This window comes from Monomorium pharaonis, chromosome 11 (genome assembly GCF_013373865.1).
Source record: "Monomorium pharaonis isolate MP-MQ-018 chromosome 11, ASM1337386v2, whole genome shotgun sequence".
In the NCBI taxonomy this organism is placed as follows: domain Eukaryota; kingdom Metazoa; phylum Arthropoda; class Insecta; order Hymenoptera; family Formicidae; genus Monomorium; species Monomorium pharaonis.
Window position 1 is genome coordinate 13,034,354 of NC_050477.1, and position 18,923 is coordinate 13,053,276.

The following is an 18,923-nucleotide window of genomic DNA, read 5'->3' on the forward strand; positions in this document are numbered from 1 at the left end:
ATCGAATATGAGAAGAATAATCGAATATAATTGGTTAATTCCTTATGACTTAAGACTTACTACACCTATTGCAGATCCGGCCTTATTGAAAGTGAAGACTGCTTAAAATTAGAGGTCTGTTCGCGTCACATGCTCCGACATGCTCTTATTCACCCCAACGCACTCCAATACGTTGATTCCGATGACGCCAACCTATTAGAATGCGTTGGAGTGAGTAGGAGCATGTCGGGGCCTGGCGACGCGAACAAACCATAGGAAAGCGAGACGGACGGGGCCGAAATAATTTGGAGTTTGGAGGTGTTTCCCTCAGAGCTAACAGAGTCTCACATTTTATAGTTTCTCTTGAACAAGAATTATAACACTTACACTGTGTTACAAGTAAATAATTGTAAGTAAAAAAATTTTCTTGAATAATTCAACGATAGATTGATTAATCATTTAGATTAGCGAATAAATTTAGTTAACCTTAAATGTCAAATATCACTATTTTATTTCTTTTTTTAACATATACGCTATATCTGTACGTGTGTTACTTTTATATTGTCCTTAATGTTACAATTGTCTCAGAGCTACGTCGACCAACTCTGATTAATCTTAATCAGTTGATTTCATCGTCCATGTAATTAGCAAGTTATTTGTTATGATTTTGCCAAAATAACGTCATTAGTGATAATTTAATGCAAAAATAACTTCAGTTAATTTTAATCGATGATTAACTCTCACATTGCGATTGATACAATCACAGTGGTGTGACAACTTAGAGCCATTTTATCTTCCATAAGTGATATGCATATTTATACACATATCAGAATAATATAGCTTTTTGATTTTTTTTTTAGATAATGGATGCATTTGGTGATAATTTTGTCAATGAGCCTGATGTGGATCCAGCTGCAGAATTCTTGGCGAGAGAACAAGATCAACTAGCTGGCTTAGAAGATGATATTACACCAATGGCTGTAACTCTGGCTGCAGCAGCGGCAGGTCAACCTGAAGGTTTCTATCTCATCCCATTAAAAAAATAAGACTCAAAATATACATGGTGACTCAAATTTACTTGACTACTTTGAAAACAAGGCTAAATTAAGAAAATGTTCAGAGTTAATGTTTATGCTGCCATTTCCTAAAAACGATATTTAAAATGTTAGTTTTTTACACATACAGAAAAATATTCTAGTCTTTAAGAAAAGTGATTTTGTTTTTCTTGTTTTTAATAACAGTTTCTTTTATATTTATTATTTACTTGAAATTAATATTTACTTAAAATAAACTTCTCTGTGTATACACAGAAAAATACACTTAAATTAAGTAAATATTACATATTTATTTCAAATATTTCATAAGTTTATAAATCCACAAGTTTATCTAAATCTATTTAAATTTACTTAATTTATTTAAAATATATTTTAAATTTATAATTTTACCACTTCAAGAGTATTAAGTTAAAACAAATATTTGTTTGATTATTTTAACTTTTTAATACAATTTTATATTATTTTTAAAAAGAGAGGAAAAGGAATATAATTCGTTTTTTATCCTCTTACATAGACAATCTATTAAGCTCTATTACATACGCATTATCAACATTTTTAAAATAAGTATAGTCTTTCTCAAATTTGTGACGAACATTTTAAAACAATTATCAAAGAAACATTTTTTATTAAAGATAACAGTCACTTAACTAAAAGGAAAAATTGAGTAATCACTTTTCTTGACAGCATTTCTTTGTGTATAGCAATGATTACATCTAGCTAATTGATTGTTCGTGTTGCAGCTAGACATTGGTCATGCTCTCAAAAGATATAGAATTCATTATTTTAAAATTATATGAAGAAAATAAATTTAATTTTAGCAATTAAATTTTTTTATTTATTTCAAAAATGATAATGCATTTCCATAAGAAGTAATATAGATAGATGGAGTTATATTTACAAAGAAAAGAAATGTTAACACATTTGGTGCGTTAGTCCCTGGGGACTGACATTGTACTCTTTATTTAGCCAGAATGAATCCATGAGAACTGACAGTATTTATTGTCATATATTGTTTATTTGTGTTACACACACGCGCGCGCGCGCGCGCGAATATATTAAACATAAACTAATAGATAAATATTTTGTAGATGAGCTGTCTGGAAAATTTGGAAATCTAAAAGTTGGTCCAGGAGGCGACGCTGAAGGTAGTTTCGAAATTGTAGATACTATCGGGCAATCTGTAGAGCCACCAGTGGCGGCAGGTAATTAAAATAAAATTATTTCAAAATTTCCTATTTTGAAACTTAAAAGGAGTTAATTCTTGTGAATTTTTATATTTTTTTCGCATAGAACCAACACAAATTAAGGAGGAACCTGAAAAAATTAAAAAATGGAGAGAAGAACAAAAAGCACGTCTTGAGGAGAAAGGTAATGAGAGTTTTATTAGAACTTTAATAAAATTTTAATGAAATTTCGGTAAACTTGATGTTTTGTTAAATTGGATAATTTAAGTGAATATGTGATAAATTTTAATTCTATTTCATTGAAAGATTATTTTTTGCGTTTAATAAAAAACAGATGATATTTGAAAATTTAATAAAAATGCAAATAAAATTTTAATGAGAAATTATTAATATACTATTTAATGAAAAAGTAAGAATTTTATTTAAATTATATGAATTATAATTTTTTGATGAAAATAGAACAAAAAATTGTAACATTCTGTATTAATAAATTAATGGTACTTTAAAACTAATAGATTTTTGATGAAATTTTGATAAAATTATTGAACAAAATGTTCCAAAATAAACATAAATTTTAATATCTGAAATTTTATTGTATGTGTGTGTGTGTGTGTGTGTGTGCGCGTGCGCGCACGCGTGCGTGTGTAATAATTTTTGTTTTTCATATATTTTTACTTAAAATTTTTTATAAGTGGAAAATCAATTTTATTGTAAAAAATGCAATATTTCTTAATAATATGAATATAATAAGAAAATGTGTAGATGCAGAAGATGTGAAGAGAAAATGTGTAAATGCTTTTAGATGCAGAAGAGGAAAAAAAGAAAGAAGAATGGAAAGAAGCTGCAAAGAAAGAATTAGAGGAATGGTACAAACATCACGCAGAAGCCATTAATAAGACGAAAGCTACTAACAGGTAATTTTACTAATTTTTTTTCTTTTCGTATACTTTTATTCTACTAAAAAATTGACAAGCTAAAACTGAACGTTAAATTGATTGCTAATTAAAATCTTTTATGATCATTTATTGAACTATATTTAATATGGCTTGTACCTAACAACAATACAAGATTTAAAAAGAAAAAGTTAAATATTGAAATAAAAACATGAAAAATATTATTAAGAAATGTAATAAATATTGGACTAAGTTATCGAATTGTTTGATCTAAGTATAATTAGTATCAATATATATGAATAAATTAGTCCAATATTATGCTATGTATTGATTTTTAAAGTTTTTAATATGTATATAATTGTGTTATTTCCATTTCGCTTCTTAGGGAATCAGCCAAGTAAGTTAAAATTTTTTTATCCGCATGCAAAACATATATTGCATTATAATTCATGCATTGTAACACAATTTGCTTTGCAAACTCTAATTATATTTTCCTAGAATATAAATCAATAATATAAAAACGCAGTTTTGGCATTATCTGTCTCTCTCTTGCTCTTTCAATTCTCACAATATTGCTTATTAATAATCTATCTTGAATTTGTATTAAATGACATCACTTAATGAAATTATTTTAAAAAAATTATTTTTATACTACATACACGTACACACACAACACACACATTTAATTCGTTAAAAATTATAATTTTTAATGACTAAATACACTTATTTTATTAACCTTTGAATGTTGTCAATGATGTATTGCCAATTCTCTCAATCATATATTAAAAAAAATCTATTTCCATGAGCTAAAAGAAAGAAAAACTTATTGATTAAGATTTAATAATTTATGCACAACATGAATGTTACAAAAGAAATTATAATAGACATTGAGTTTAATAATTATATGTTATATTGATATCCATATCACTTAATATAAGATCAATGCAAATTTGTATATTTTATCATTTTTATTTTTTCCTCATATTTCAAAGTTAAATATCTCGGTGAAAAAATCATAGATTTTCAAAATGTATTTGAAAGACAAATAGAAAAGACAGAATTTTAAAGCTGTCTTTTAATTTGATTTATAATATTTTGTTCGTGAATTATATAAAATTAATAGTTCTTTAGTTAAACACTTTTTTTTTAAACATTGTAGTTTAATAAAAACGAAAAAAATAATTTTAAAATATTTTTAATTATTAAGGCTTTTTAAGCTTTAAAATGCTTTTTAAAAGATTAGTGCGACCATTAATTTTCTCGCAATAATAATGAACTTTTTATAAAAAAAACTCACTTGTAAAATTTTTTAATTTTGCAACTGAAATTTCTGAAAGAAAAAAAATGTCATAACATGTTTGATTTGCGTACATTTTTTTTTTTAATTTTTTTAAATTCAAATACGAAAACATTTTAAACATGCTGAAATTTTTGGGCGGTAGTACGTATGTATATTTAAAAAAATATACATATGTATATTAATAAAGTATATCATTTAATTTCTTATTTCTTTACATTACTAATACGCAATGCGTGACTTGGCACTAGTTCAATACTTATTTCTTTCACTAATAGGAACGCAGAGAAGCAGTTTGTCGCAGAAGCAGATGAGGTTGAACCAGGTACCGAATGGGAACGCATCGCCAAGCTTTGTGAATTTAATCCGAAATCGTCCCGCACCTCCAAAGACGTTTCCCGCATGCGATCGATTATCTTGCAATTAAAACAGACACCGCCCACACCTATTAATGCTTGATTAAATTAAAATTATATCTACAGTTAGACTCTGAAAATGTGTTAAATGGTAAATAAACAAAAAAATATGATAAAAAAGAAGTATATAATGTACGTCGTGAGGTCGCGATGATATTAACAAAAATAAAATCCATGTTCTGTTAAATTAAAAATAAGTAATATTATACATATATTAAAGTTATTGATAATAAATACATTATGAAGTAATGATTAAAAATGAGTAATACATATATACATATGCGCGAGAGATGAGACAGAGATGAGGTTCACGGAAATTGGTACATGTATTTTCCAGCAATGAGTATTTATTGTAACTATAAACGATGAACAATAAAAAGAGGTATACGCTACAACTTCAAAAGTTTGAGTTAGAAAGCTTCTCTAGTTATAAGCCTTGTAAAAACATCTTAAAATATATATCTCTCTTATCTTACCTCAAATATTTATAATTCGCTTACCTAAATAATGTTGGAACAGAATTTTATAACCTTACGTGGCAAGGGGATGTTAAAGTTATTAGTTTTATCGATTGAGTAGTGGCTAACACACGCGATTTACATGTATATGATTTACGAAATACGTCGCTATGTATAATATTACGACATTAATATCGCACGCATGTAGACGCAAAAATTTTCAGGTATAATCTTTCATATTAGATATCCAAGGTTAATTCTAAGAACTCAACATTGTTTTATTGTGCAATTTGTATTTGAGATGCAGATATTGGAGATGCAGATTGTTGCGTTTTGTACGACAAAATTTTTGTATAAAGCAAATATTCGCATACATTGACAGTTATAGACGCCATATTTAATTAAGGAGATAAAGATCTAAGGGTCGGTTGTTCCAACTTCTTGGTAAATTTACCTATCAGGTAAATATATGTTTGTCTTTATTTATTTAAGAAAAGAAATGAAGATAGACACATGCTTACCTGGTAGACAAGTTTATCAAGAAGTTGGAACAACTGACCCTAAATTTCTCTTTTTTTATTCCTTTATTTTAAATATAGAAAAGATTTTTAAATTCATAAAAATAAAATTTTTACATTAGAAAAATGGCCGAAGTCATGTTTGATAGATAAAAAAGGAGAACTGTAACATCCCCTTAACATAGTTTAAAACTTTTTGAGGTATATAAATTGCGTCAATTAATTAGCTAACTTCAAGAGACCAATTTTTTTGTTCATATAAAGATTGTAATCCGTGAGAAACTCGGTTGTTAATCCAAAGTTTGGCAATACAAATTGTCAATATAGCTATCTTTATTGTTATATAAATATTTAATTAATAGGGAATAATTTCCTCCTGGATTTCTTATCGAATCTGTAAATTGAAAGAAACAGATAGATATTAATATAAACCTGTAGCATCACTATTACTAATAATAAAAATTCATTTGTTAAGTACACTGCCCGACAGTGTACTTAACAAATAAATTTCTATCGTTAATAATGATGCGTTCCTAAGCACCTTTCACAGGATAAGGGGAACATAGCCATGACGTACTCAGTCAGCAATGGCTGATTGGACACATTTATTGACTTAACTCAAACCTTGCACGTACATTTCTGTAACCGTTACCGTAAGAAATTGAGCAATACGATTGGTTAGATCGATCGGTTACGGCTGATTTGAGCAATATGATTGGTCGAAATCTTACAATTACGGAAAAGTACGTGCAATGGCCCTTATCGATCGCTACGAAATAATCCCTAGGTCGATAAAGGTCTACGTTCTCCGCGAAGAGTGTCTAGGAATGAATCATTGTCAGGCAGTGTACGAGGGATTCATAAAAATAAACAAAGTTTTAAGAGTGTTGCTTTTAAGTTTAAAATCAACTTTTTTTGTATTATTTCAGTTTGAATTGTAAAGAGAGGTAAGAGACCAAAAGTTTTTTTTATTAAGGAAGTTTCGTCGAAAGTATCGAAGTAAACTTCAATGAATGAACTTTTTATATGATGCAATTTGTGTGTGTGTGTGTGTAAATAAAATTTTTTAATTTTTTTGTTTATCTTATTAAAACTCCTGGATACTTTTGGCCAGATTGCATTAAAAGAAAACAAAAATACTACTTAGGACCTTCTTTGTAACATCATAATAATGTTAGTGCATGTTCTAGTATTATATTTTTAGTGTATGTACCTGCATGGATCACGTTTCATAGCTAACTGCATGTCGTGTCGCCAACGGTAAACACAAGGATATGTCTCGGGACAAATCACAGATGAAAGTGCGTTGTAAACAGCATAATCTGAGTCTGATGGTGAAAATCTAAAAAACATTAACAATTCTATTGAAATATTTGTATATTTCCCTTTACAGCCGGTCCCAAACAACTTATAATGTTGACTTTGATGTTAATCTTGATCTTTAAGAAAGTCTAGTTCATTGATCTTTCCCATCCTTTATTTATTAAAAAGCTATTAGCAAAATGATTTTTATAATATATATATATATATATATATATATATATATATTTATATTTATATTTATATATATTAGAATTTTTTGATGTTTGCAATTTGCAATTAATTTTCATTAACTTGTAACACTTGCAGTTATATAAAAAAATTTGAATTTTAGAACTTTTGTTTAACGATAAAACTCATATTTTTGTCTAAAAATTACGTTTTATTTATAAAAATGATTTTATTAAGAACTTTTCAATAAATAATAAGTGACATGAAAATGATGAAAGATCAATGATTTTCTTAAAAATAAGATTGAAGATTTGGAACTGGTATTTAAAGAACATTTTTACTGAAATATAATTTAAATGAATATTCACTCTTACATTTAAAAAATAATGAAAGAAATTTACCCTTCAATAAATATTTGACAACCTTCCTCTGCAGTCTCCATATGATCATCAATGTCTTGAATAAGTTCTGGTGAGGATGGAGGTGTAAAAAATTCGGAACTATCTGCAGGATAAAAGATTAATAATTAATACTAGTTGCAAAATTATAATTAACAATTATAGAATATTATAATTTTAGAACAGAAAAATTATATTATAGGAAGAAATAATTATTTCGCTGTAAAATATAAAAAAAGTCAAACACGCAATACCTGTATCTTTTTCAATATTATCTAATTCAGAAGATAATGAGCATAATTTATCACATAAATATTGTATATCGTTAATGGCATCCATTTTTGGGGGCATTTGTTGGCAATTTATTGGTACATCTTCACAACTTGCTGGTACATATGCATTATTATTCAGGTTTTCCTATTAAAGAAAATTATAATAAACATTAGCAATTAACTAACAAACAATGTATTAAAAATGTATTATTTAATGTTTTTGTATTTTTACCGAGTAAAATAATTTTTCCTTGTAATCTTTAAATTTTTGCTGTAAATATTTTTCAAACTTCGTTAAACCATCATCATTTCGAAAATCAACAAAATCTTTTAAAAATGGCCAATATTCCTTCCAAGACACTTGATATTCCTCAGCAAGATTTCTAAAAATATCAGAGGTAAAAAATTAAATTATTTTTTAATTAAATAAAATATTAAAAAATAACTATGAAAGTATCATTAATATATTTATCATTTGATAACTTATTATTGAGTAACGTAATAAATCAATTATATCAATTGTAACAATTTTAGTTTCTAAATATTTTAAAATATCTAACACATATGCATATTACATATATATTAATAACGACAGATAAAGTTTATGTTTCGTACATAATTGCATAATTTGTAAAAAATTCATTAAAATAAATTCTTTTCACTATTCTAAGGTTCTATTGTCATACCAATAGAACCAGATTTTTCAGCGCATAACAATGCATAATTAATACTTATAGTAATAACTTATAGTAATAACTTACAGTATACTATCATTTTTCTACTATCATATATTTTGCATAATGTGACCAAAACACTGTGTTTTTATCATAATATAACATAATTATATAAATTTAATCGCAGTTGCTCAATATATCTACATTTAAATTTAAGAGGTTTTTATTCCAAGGAATCCTAAGGCCAATTACCAACATTTTTAATTAGAAAATATCTTTAAATTGACCTTATAAAATTCTGAATTTTTTTACATAATCAAGTACGTAAATAATTAAAAGGGTAAACAACAATTTTACATCAATAACAAAATTTTTTTAATTTTTAAATGTCAAACATTTTTTGTTATTAAAATAAAATTTACTTTCTTCATTTTGCGCGAATTCTGATTGTACAAAAAAATTTTTATTTCTGTAAAGTCAATTCAAAGATATTTTATTTAAAAAATTGCTTTTTAAAAAATAATTTTTTTTTTTAGACTTTCCAATCGTAATTCCAGTTGTACAATATTGTTCTTACACGTGCATAGCTCATTTTGCATATATGTATTCTAGAATCTTTATATTAAGCAAATATTATCATTAAGTGACAGCTCCATGTACAAGATTTTTATTTAATTTTGTTTTTTATATTAAAGTGACTTGCTTTTATTTTTTTTACGTACTGTAAAAAGATTTGTCAATTCTTTAAAGCCAAGTATAAAACAAGTTAACAATTATACTTTAAATAAACTATAAACATACATATAAAAATTTGTTTGTAACATTCTATTTTTATTAAACAATACATTTTTATCGTTTGTCTTATTGTTATTGTTTTTTTATTAATAAAAATAAAATAATTTATAATAAAAAATAAGGCAAATAATTTTAAAAAATACTAAATTTAATAATAACAGAAACTTCAATTCTTTGTATAAGTACTTTAAGTATTCAAGATGTTTTGTACAAAATTTTATTATGGTAAATAAGGATATTACAAATAAATAAATTTTACTTATTTGTAGAACAAGTAATTTCTATGTCACAACAAAATTTTAAATAAATTATCTTTGTGAATATACTTAAAGAACAAGGGATAAATAAAATAATGTAAACATCTGGAAGATACTTGTTATTTTATAAGACATTCGCTCATTATTTATCTCTAATGTAGATTTTATCCTTGCTTAGAGTAAAGTCATGCAATGTTTAAATAGTCACCAATACAATGTTATACCATTCTTAAAACAGAATATCTTTAAAAGATATTAAAAGATATTTAAAGGATATTAAAAGAGAAAATATTTTTTTACATAACTATTTGACATAAACACTGCCCTTCAAAACTAGTCACAATGACTCTAATCAGAACATTTGCGGCTATTATTGCAACTAGAATTAAAAATCAATTTTTATTCAATTTTTTAATGCTTGTGAAAACAAAATATAAAAAATCAAGTTATCAAGATCATAGTTTTGACGATAGCTGCAGATGTTTTGATTAAAATGACATTTAAATTCTTCAGTTCACTAGAAGATGCAGAAATCATGATTGTCAACAAACCATACAGATATGAAATGAATTTATTGTTATTAAATTATCCATATATTTAAAAAAAGCAAATATTATCAATCTTCAAATAATAATAAATAATAAATAACAATAATAAATAATAGTTTTAAAAAATATAACATTTTCCTTAACAAAAAGTTTGTAAAAAATAATAAATTTTGAATGTAATATAAGCATACCTTCCAACACGTTCCAATCCTTTCTCTGTATCTTCTAGCCTCATAGCTATAGGACTACTTTTAATGTCATGAATATCGCCCTGTCCTCTTTTAGGACAGGGCGATAACCTAATACGTGGTGGAGTTTTCCATTTTTTTCGAAATTCTACTGCCTGCGTCTTAGTCATTGGACCAGCAAATGCCCTTAGTTCCACACGAGGACTTTTAGGATCTTTGTTCAAATCTTTGTCCTGAAAATAAAAAGAAAACAAAAATTCTATTTTCTCCCAAACTAATAATATAACAACGCTGTTTTCAATATTTTGCTTATGTAAACGCAGCCATGTTTCGAAATACACTATTAGTAAAAAACTAAAAACTCATAGTATATATATGTAATGTGAACTAGATTTTCAGCACTAAGTGTATATAGCAATATACTTACAAGCGGTTTGGTCGGCGAAAATGGCTCTCCAATGATAGGTGGACACGCATTACCTTCCGCTCTTAATACAGGTACATAGTACTGATCTTCTAGCAGCATAAGTATTTCGCGTTTTAAGGTTTCATTTTCTTGGCACTTTCTGGTACATATTATCTAAAATCAACAACAAATATTACATATTCACAAAATTATGGCTAAAATACACGACTATTTAAACATTTATAGAAACAAAATCTTAATAATTTTAATTTTGATTTTTGTCTTATTTTATCACCTAGAACAGGGTTTGACACATGTTGCACTTTTCGGTCAATTTTTCAGCATAATTTGTTTCTCGCGACATTTGGATGCATGGGATGGTGACCAGTGTTGTAAACGATCTAGATTAAATGATCTAGATCATTAATCTAGATCAACTTCTATGATCTATTGATCTAAAGATCTTTTTTTTTACATTAATCTTTGATCTGATCTAGATTTTTTAAATTATATGATCTTGATCTATAAAAAAATAGATCTTTTTATTACTTGACTCGACTTTAGAGGGTCTCTATCTATACTACTGTAACCTCTACTCTAGGTCAATAGTTTCTGAGATTAAAGTCCGCGATGCTAGAACTTGGTCCTTGTGTCCAACTTTTTCCGAGTTGAATTTTTGTTTAATATGTTTGTATAATTTTTCCGAATAAGAATCTGCAATAAAAGTGCCTCTTACAATTTTTTCTCGAAAAAGTCTAATTTCCCTGTACTATTGCTATGATCCAAGTTCGCGATCCAGGAAATGTGTAGCCAATCAACTTGCAGATTTTAATTTACTTATGTATAATTATATATGTATACTTATAAATAATTATATTATTAAAGTTAATGTCACAAATAGTTGTTTAATTAATTCAAATTTTTGTTTTGAAAGTTCCGCGTGAATTGTGCGATTTTCTACTGCGCATGCGTATCACTAAATCTTCGAAAAAAAAATCTCCGACGGCAAGAACTTCCTTTTAGAGGCGTAGAGTGGAGGTAATAAGATGAAACTATCGAAGATTTTCTCCTTTGAAGATTTCTGGGACATTCTTAAAAGCCCATTAAAGAAGCTTAAATAACTTCGATTCCTACTCCTACCAAATTGTCAAGTAAAAAAAAGGAATGATCTTCGATCTAGATCAAAATTAATGTAATCTATGATCTAGAGCAAATATATGAAAAATGATTTGTGATCTGATCTAGATTTAATATTTTGATAAAGATTTTGATCTGATCTAGATTATTTATTTAATGATCTATTACAGCACTGATGGTGACATAAGAATGACATTAGGTGGAACCAAGCTAAAAATTGATCAAAAGATGCAACACTTGTCGAATCTTGATCTATAATCACTCCTTAAATGTACATACAGAGTTCAATAATAAACGGTTTTTCTATCTAATACCAAATCTTGTATGCATATTTCTATTAAAATTTGCACACATAGCCCGTGCGACAAGAATACCTGGATAAAATTCGTATTAAAATTATGAAACATTAGACTAAGAATTTCTTCAAAACATACATCTACAGGCAGCAGATTATACTTGTTTCGTAAGTTTCTAATGCATTGTGAGTAGGAGACAAGAACCCGAACGACATCTTTAAATCCAAATTTGACAGCAAAATGTAATGGAGTCTCATTGAGTCCTTTATCTGGTGTATTTAAGTATAAATCTTGCATAATTTGTGCAGGATTTACGTAAGTTTTACATTCATTTTCTCCATAATGCCACTGTATAAATTTGGGATCTCCAACGGTGTTCAGTATGAGTTCACACATTTCTGCGTAGCCTTTCTTTGCTGCTACATGTAAAGCATTGTACCGAGATCCCATCTGCAAAAAAAATGTTATTTTTTTATAACAAAATATGTAACACATTTGCCATAAATACAGCCTAATTTTAATATTAATTATAAATATTTATATAAATTTAGACATATATTTTGTTTGGTATAAATCTATATTGGATCCAATTTTATCAGCAATATACCAGCAGGAGCATTGATCACACATATAAAACTGATAATTTTATTTATAAATCTTCTATATAATCTATATAAATAAAAATGTAAATGTTTGTTCCTCATTTAAGATCTCCGTAAGTTTTTCACCGATTGCTTTGAAATTTTGACACAACGTTGCATTCGTATCCGGGAGTGTTCTTATGGGGTCTAATTTTGGAAATACGTGTGTTTAAAAAATGATGGCCATAATTTAATTTTAAACAATATTTTTTAAATATTTTTTTGTAATTTTGACACAACGTTGAATTTAGTTAGAAGTACGTGAATAAATGAATATTAGATTTATTACTGGTCGTTTCATAAATGCAGGCCTTTAATTTGAGAATGTTTCTTTTAGCGTGTATATGACAATTAGAATCAATGGCAGGATTTGAAATTTTGACACAATGTTGCATTCGAAAACGAGAGTGTTCTTATGAGGTTTGATTTTGGATATACCGGTGTTTCAAAAATAATGGCCATAATTTAAGTGTAAAAAATAGTTTTTTATTAATATTGAAATTTTGACACATTGAGACGGGAAGAGACCAGGAGAGACGGGGAGAAACCGGGAGAGACGGGGAGAGACCGGGAGAGACGGGAGAGACCAGGAGAGATGGAAGAGATCGGGAGAGGCGAAGAATGTTTCTATTGTGTTTAAATTAAGGTAATAAGAAAAATAAAGATGGCTGTTATTTTATTGGAAAAAAGGAACTTATTTAAAACAGTCTTTTGAATGGATTTCTAAATCTATGGCAGCTTTTAGAAAAAAAAGTTAGAAGCACGTGAATAAATGAATATTAGATTTATTAAAGATAGATAAATGCTTATTCAAAAATAAAATAAAAAGAGCAACAGTAAAGCAAGAAAAGCAAAGAAAATTTGAAAAAAACGTAGCATAAGAATAGAGAGCCACAGCAACGCGTGGCAGGGCATAGCTAGTAAACTAATAAAATTTAAAAACTAGATAATATTTTTCTTATAAATAATATTTCAATTATAAGTAAAAATATTTTACACTCTTGGCAATTATACATTAAGATAGCTATGCAAATATTATATATATAAAAAATTAATGTTTAAAAAATATACTTGTATAATTATATATTTACTTGTAAAATGGCAGGCATATCTCCACTGCTAATTAAATATCTTGGATTCTCCCATGCAGTATTCTTCACAGCCTCCAAATTCCCACTTTCGATTAATCTTTTAAAAGCTGAAAGATCCTGTGGGCTCGGTGCCTTAAAATTACTGGTTTGTTCTTGCACCGTGGCAGTTGTAGAATAATTATTCGTAGAGAATTGTTTGTATCCAGACTTTGCATATGCCACGGCAGCAGAATAATTCTTAAAACTTTTGAAACGACCCTTTTTATAAGTTTTTATCACTTTTAAAGCAGACTCCATCTCCCGATAAACGTGAAGAATGTTGTCTGTAAAGAAGAATCATAATAATGTAATATTAATCTTCTGAGTATACATGGTTTTTTTAGTACCTTCTCAGTATACATGTGAATCTGTTATGTCCAACGCTAATTTCTCTACGTTAAAATATTTTTTATAAATCTGAAAAAATTCACGAGATATTTATCAATATCTAATATAAATAGTTAATTTTATAGTTATTTTAATATAAATATTGTTTATTGAATATTTTATTTTTAACTGTAAAATAAATAACAAACATCCATCGTTCAATATTCCTTTTTTTTGCAATAACTAAGTAGAAAAGCAACGATTTGTCAAAATCTTTTAAGGAAGTTTTAATCTAAACAACATTTTTCATAAATAAGCAAATAAACAAAATTGTTATTTAAAAAATCACAAGTAGGTTTAACATCTATGTGCGAGACTTTACATGCTTGACATTCAGCTTCGAGATCCTTTTACCACCTATTTTTTTAGGGGGGACCAGATAAAACAGATTGTTTTACAGTTATAACAAATGTCACTTCATTTCGAATGCCATAGTATGTAGTCGGGGGATTAATCATAACATAATAATAAATAATTAAAGTTGTATAATATCTAAACAGTGTTAGTTTACTTTTTGATATGTTATCAGAATTGTTATTAAGGAAATTCTTACTTTCACATAGCACCATTTTTAGATTTTTTTTAAATATAAAGATTATGAACTTTAAACTTGGTACATTAATTTTTTGATATTTGAATATTCTTTCACAATTTTTTTCAAATTAGAATAATATTTTGGACAATCAGACACATCAAGGAAATAATACTACATATTATTTTTCTAGAACATTTTCATTAAAATCTGTGCTTGATGTAATAAATACATGTAAAGATTATGTAAGACTTTTAAAAGAAGATAAAGATTTTTATAAAAATTGACTGCAGATTTGTACTGGAATAATGAAAAAAAGTGGAGATTTATTGAAGAATGCCAACATTTGGCACCCAAGTTTTGCATGTTTACATCCATATGTAATTGATGTAAAAAAAAATAGACTTACATAAGACTACTGATAAATGTGTAATAAAAAGTAAGTGTTCTTATGTCGCAGAAAAATCTAATAAATGCAAACATTATATTGCATTGTTGCTTTATTTCAGTAATTAGTTTGTTTATTATATTATAGATAATTATATTATAGTTTGTATTATAGTCCATTTATAATTAGATTTTTGTTTATATTGCTTAGTTTATATTTAAAAATTATATTATTTTCTTAATTATATAACAAGTGCTGAAGATCTAGTTGTACAGATACAGAATTATGCCATGTCAAAAGGAATATATATGTTATTCAAATACCAAAAATTATGCTAGCTTTAAGAGTAACATGGAAAAATATTTTGATATGTTGCAAGTTTCCATAATATTTTTTAAATTACTTTATGCATTACTTCATATTAGCAAATATGAACTAATATAAAGTATTGCAAGTATTACATATATTGTAAAGAGAAATTTAGTTTTTGAAAATCTTTAATTTAAATATTTATATAATAAAATATTTAAATTAAAAATTAATTAAGTTTTTATAAACTTATAAGCTTTAAATAAACTTAATATATATTAAAATGTTTTCATAAATAAATGGATTATCTAATATCTGCTTTTTAGCAGAGGCATTTGGCATATATTTCTCATGTAATGTTAACAAAATGGAAGGAAACATTAATCCTTAATATTCATTGTGGAGTCTAAAAACCCCCAAGTTCAGCTTCAATTTGAATATACTAAGCAACACAAAAAATTTATTGTGCCATAATATTATATCGACAATCCTGAATATTTTTGTACATACTAATATCAATAAAAACAGTTTTCTTTCATAAATAAATAAGTATACTTTGTAAAAATTGTTCGTGTTTTTTACCCCAAAATTTATCAATTTAATTCCCAAAATAAATTCCTTGTTTGAAACAAGCACAATTGAACTATTTTTTGTCCTCAAAGTGTAACATCTAAAAAATATTTCATTACATTTTTAACTTAAAATATCAAAAATTATAAAAGTTATAAATTCTTTTAGTGGTCTTTTTTTCGATTTATTTACTTCTTGAATGTTTTCTTCATACTTGACATCAAGTTTTATTTTAAAAAATCAATTGCATCTTAAAAAAAATTTTCAAAGATCATCCAGTAATTTTTTCAAGTTAAAACAATCAATACCTTCATTACAGTAAGCATTTAAGTCGTTAGGAACTAAACAAGTCCTTGTGAACGTTATAAGATTTTCATGAAGCGTGAAAGAGTTAATAAAGTAGCGGAAACATTTTTATATATAATATAAAAATGTTTCTACTATTTTAATAACCCTTTCACACTTCATAAAACTGTATTTTTTTATATATAATATATATAATATATAAAGCAAATCATAATTTTCAGATAATTCAATAAGTTGTATAGAAAAAAGACATACACATTCTCATTCGTTTTTTATTTTTCCCTGTACTAGTTCTATAGTAATAAATGTGAATTTGATTTAAACTATAACTTTATATTATAAAATTAGAAAAAATTTCAATAAAATTTAAATCTGTTTCTATCATTTTTCTATCAATTTTTCAACAAGTTTTAAACAGAAAAAATTTGTAATTAATTACAACTATGTACAATTTTCATTCAATATATAATATTCATAAATAAATACCTATACAAATATCCTTTAGAGATAAATTAAAGTATACCTATAAGTCATTAAATAATTCCTTTTACTTATAAAATAAATAAAAAATAAACCCAACCTCATCATGAATGCTTTCTAGCAATGTATAAGTGACACTGTGTAATGACTTATGTTTTTTAACTATGATACAATTATGCATAGTTGATTCAGTGAATTGTATATAATGGTACAATAAACTTAAATATTCACTGTATTCCAATGTGTTATTGCCAATGTTCAAGAGAAAAGCTTTGTAACTATTGTAATATTTTTCAATATAATTGATTCTTGCCCTTAGTTCCTGTTGCATCTAAATGTATAAATCAATCATATAAAAAAATTTTACAACAAGTTGCAAAGCTGCTTTTTCTGATTAACACAATTGTTTTATGTTACTCCTCAGATAAAACACAAAATCATAATACATTAATATAATAACATATAAGAACTTTATAACTTTTTTTCGCTTATAAGTAACATATAATATCCTTACAATATAATTATGACAAGGAAAATATGATACTATTTTGACTTTTATGTTTTACTTGAATCCATGGATATCATTATCTTTTTGGAAGTAAAATATGTTAAAATAAAAAAATAAAACAAGAATGCTAAGCAGCATTTTAGCTACAAGACAATGTGTCACATAATGTATGATTGTATTACATTGCTAAAAAGCATCCTACGTGTAGGAAAGGCGCTAAAAAAGATAGAACAATGCTAGTGTTTATTTTAAAACAATTATAAAAAGCATCCACAATAATATTTATAATTAATAAACCGACTGTTGATTAATTACCTTCTCCACCTGCATTCTCCTCTGTTCTATGTTCCAGTGGTAGGTACACAGCGTGATACAGCGTCTCGACCGAGAGGTTAGGACGCATGTCGCACAACACTTCTTCGCCTTCGCTCATCGTGGTAGTCACTTTCTCCTCAAGATTTTCATTTGACAAATTGGCAGGGGACTCACGAAACACTGGCGTCATTATACTAATACTCCGATACTGTTAATTTCTTATGTCGATATCATATGTTTACCGGAAAGATACCATATTCCATTTACTGAAAAACAAAGTGTCTCAAAATAAACTGATTAGATAACAATTATTTCACGTTTAATTTCGCGTTTAATTCGTTAAATCTATCACAATTTCTTCGAAAGAACAAAATCGAGAAGTGACACGACGGTGGTTTTTTTTTTCCTGATAGCTAAACTTTCACAATTTCACGAAAGAGATACGAACTGTAACAAACGTCAGTAGGAGAGAATACGGCTATCTATCGACATGAGAATGAATTGAGCATCGCGATCATATATGTAATCATATGTAATACTTCTATATGGCCCATCTCTGTAAGTGGAAGACCTTGGAAGAGCGAAAACATAACGGTGCAGATGATATCGTTCTCTCTCGATCTACTAGTGTACTTCTTCTTCTTCTTCTTCTTCTCTTCTACCCTATGGATTACTGTCTTTTCCGAGACAAAAGGTTTGTTCGCGTTGCTTGAAATCCCCAAAATATTTTGCACTTTAAACGAAATAAATATATACTCGAGCACTGGAGAAAGAGAAAGCGAAGATGTCGAGTGCGAAAAGTGCAAGTAATGCAAGGTCTACAATTGGTCTGTTCTTTCTAGCTGCACTGTTGCACTGGTGCAATAAGTTAGAATAAGAAAAAATATACTTGTCTTACTTTAACTTATTGCACCAGTGCAACAGTGCAGCTAGAAAGAACAGACCAAATGTCAGCAGGAGGTCGATTCCTGTATTTCTGAAGAAAGTGAAAATGTGAAAAGTGAGTAGCACTGTCTCCATTGATTGGTGTATACTTTTAGGATTAACGATATACCAATCACTGTTGTTCACTTTTCACATTTTCACTTCTTCAAA

At 27.1% G+C, this 18,923-nt stretch overlaps 2 protein-coding genes across 6 annotated transcripts; one reads left to right on the plus strand and one right to left on the minus strand.

Moving 5' to 3' along the window:
* The first annotated feature begins 232 nt into the window (after positions 1-232).
* On the plus strand, positions 233-5,212 carry LOC105832758 (clathrin light chain). 2 transcript variants are annotated; one of them, XM_012673966.3, is made up of 7 exons: positions 233-388; positions 840-996; positions 2,123-2,236; positions 2,325-2,402; positions 3,021-3,132; positions 3,497-3,508; positions 4,687-5,212. In XM_012673966.3, the coding sequence occupies exons 2-7, from the start codon at positions 843-845 to the stop codon at positions 4,865-4,867; spliced, it is 651 nt and encodes a 216-aa protein (XP_012529420.1). In that variant the 5' UTR covers positions 233-388; positions 840-842; the 3' UTR covers positions 4,868-5,212. The 2 variants fall into 2 exon arrangements, with proteins under 2 accessions (XP_012529420.1, XP_012529421.1); XM_012673967.3 differs by lacking the exon at positions 3,497-3,508.
* Positions 5,154-18,642, minus strand: LOC105832757 (ankyrin repeat and LEM domain-containing protein 2). Of its 4 annotated transcripts, none has more exons than XR_004964960.1 (11): positions 17,829-18,642; positions 13,995-14,317; positions 12,401-12,712; positions 10,851-11,003; positions 10,427-10,656; positions 8,194-8,344; positions 7,944-8,106; positions 7,693-7,795; positions 7,014-7,142; positions 6,093-6,194; positions 5,154-5,715 (listed from the first exon to the last, which is right to left on the minus strand). XR_004964960.1 is itself a non-coding variant. In XM_036293416.1 (11 exons), exons 2-11 carry the CDS (start codon positions 18,016-18,018, stop codon positions 6,152-6,154), a joined length of 1,797 nt encoding a protein of 598 aa, XP_036149309.1. In that variant the 5' UTR covers positions 18,019-18,094; positions 18,368-18,642; the 3' UTR covers positions 5,852-6,151. The 4 variants fall into 4 exon arrangements, 3 of the variants coding, with proteins under 3 accessions (XP_036149309.1, XP_036149310.1, XP_036149311.1); XM_036293416.1 differs by lacking the exon at positions 5,154-5,715 and having other exon boundaries at positions 5,852-6,194; positions 17,829-18,094; positions 18,368-18,642; XM_036293417.1 differs by lacking the exon at positions 5,154-5,715 and having other exon boundaries at positions 5,852-6,194; positions 17,829-18,094; positions 18,277-18,642.
* Between the last annotated feature and the right edge of the window lie 281 nt (positions 18,643-18,923).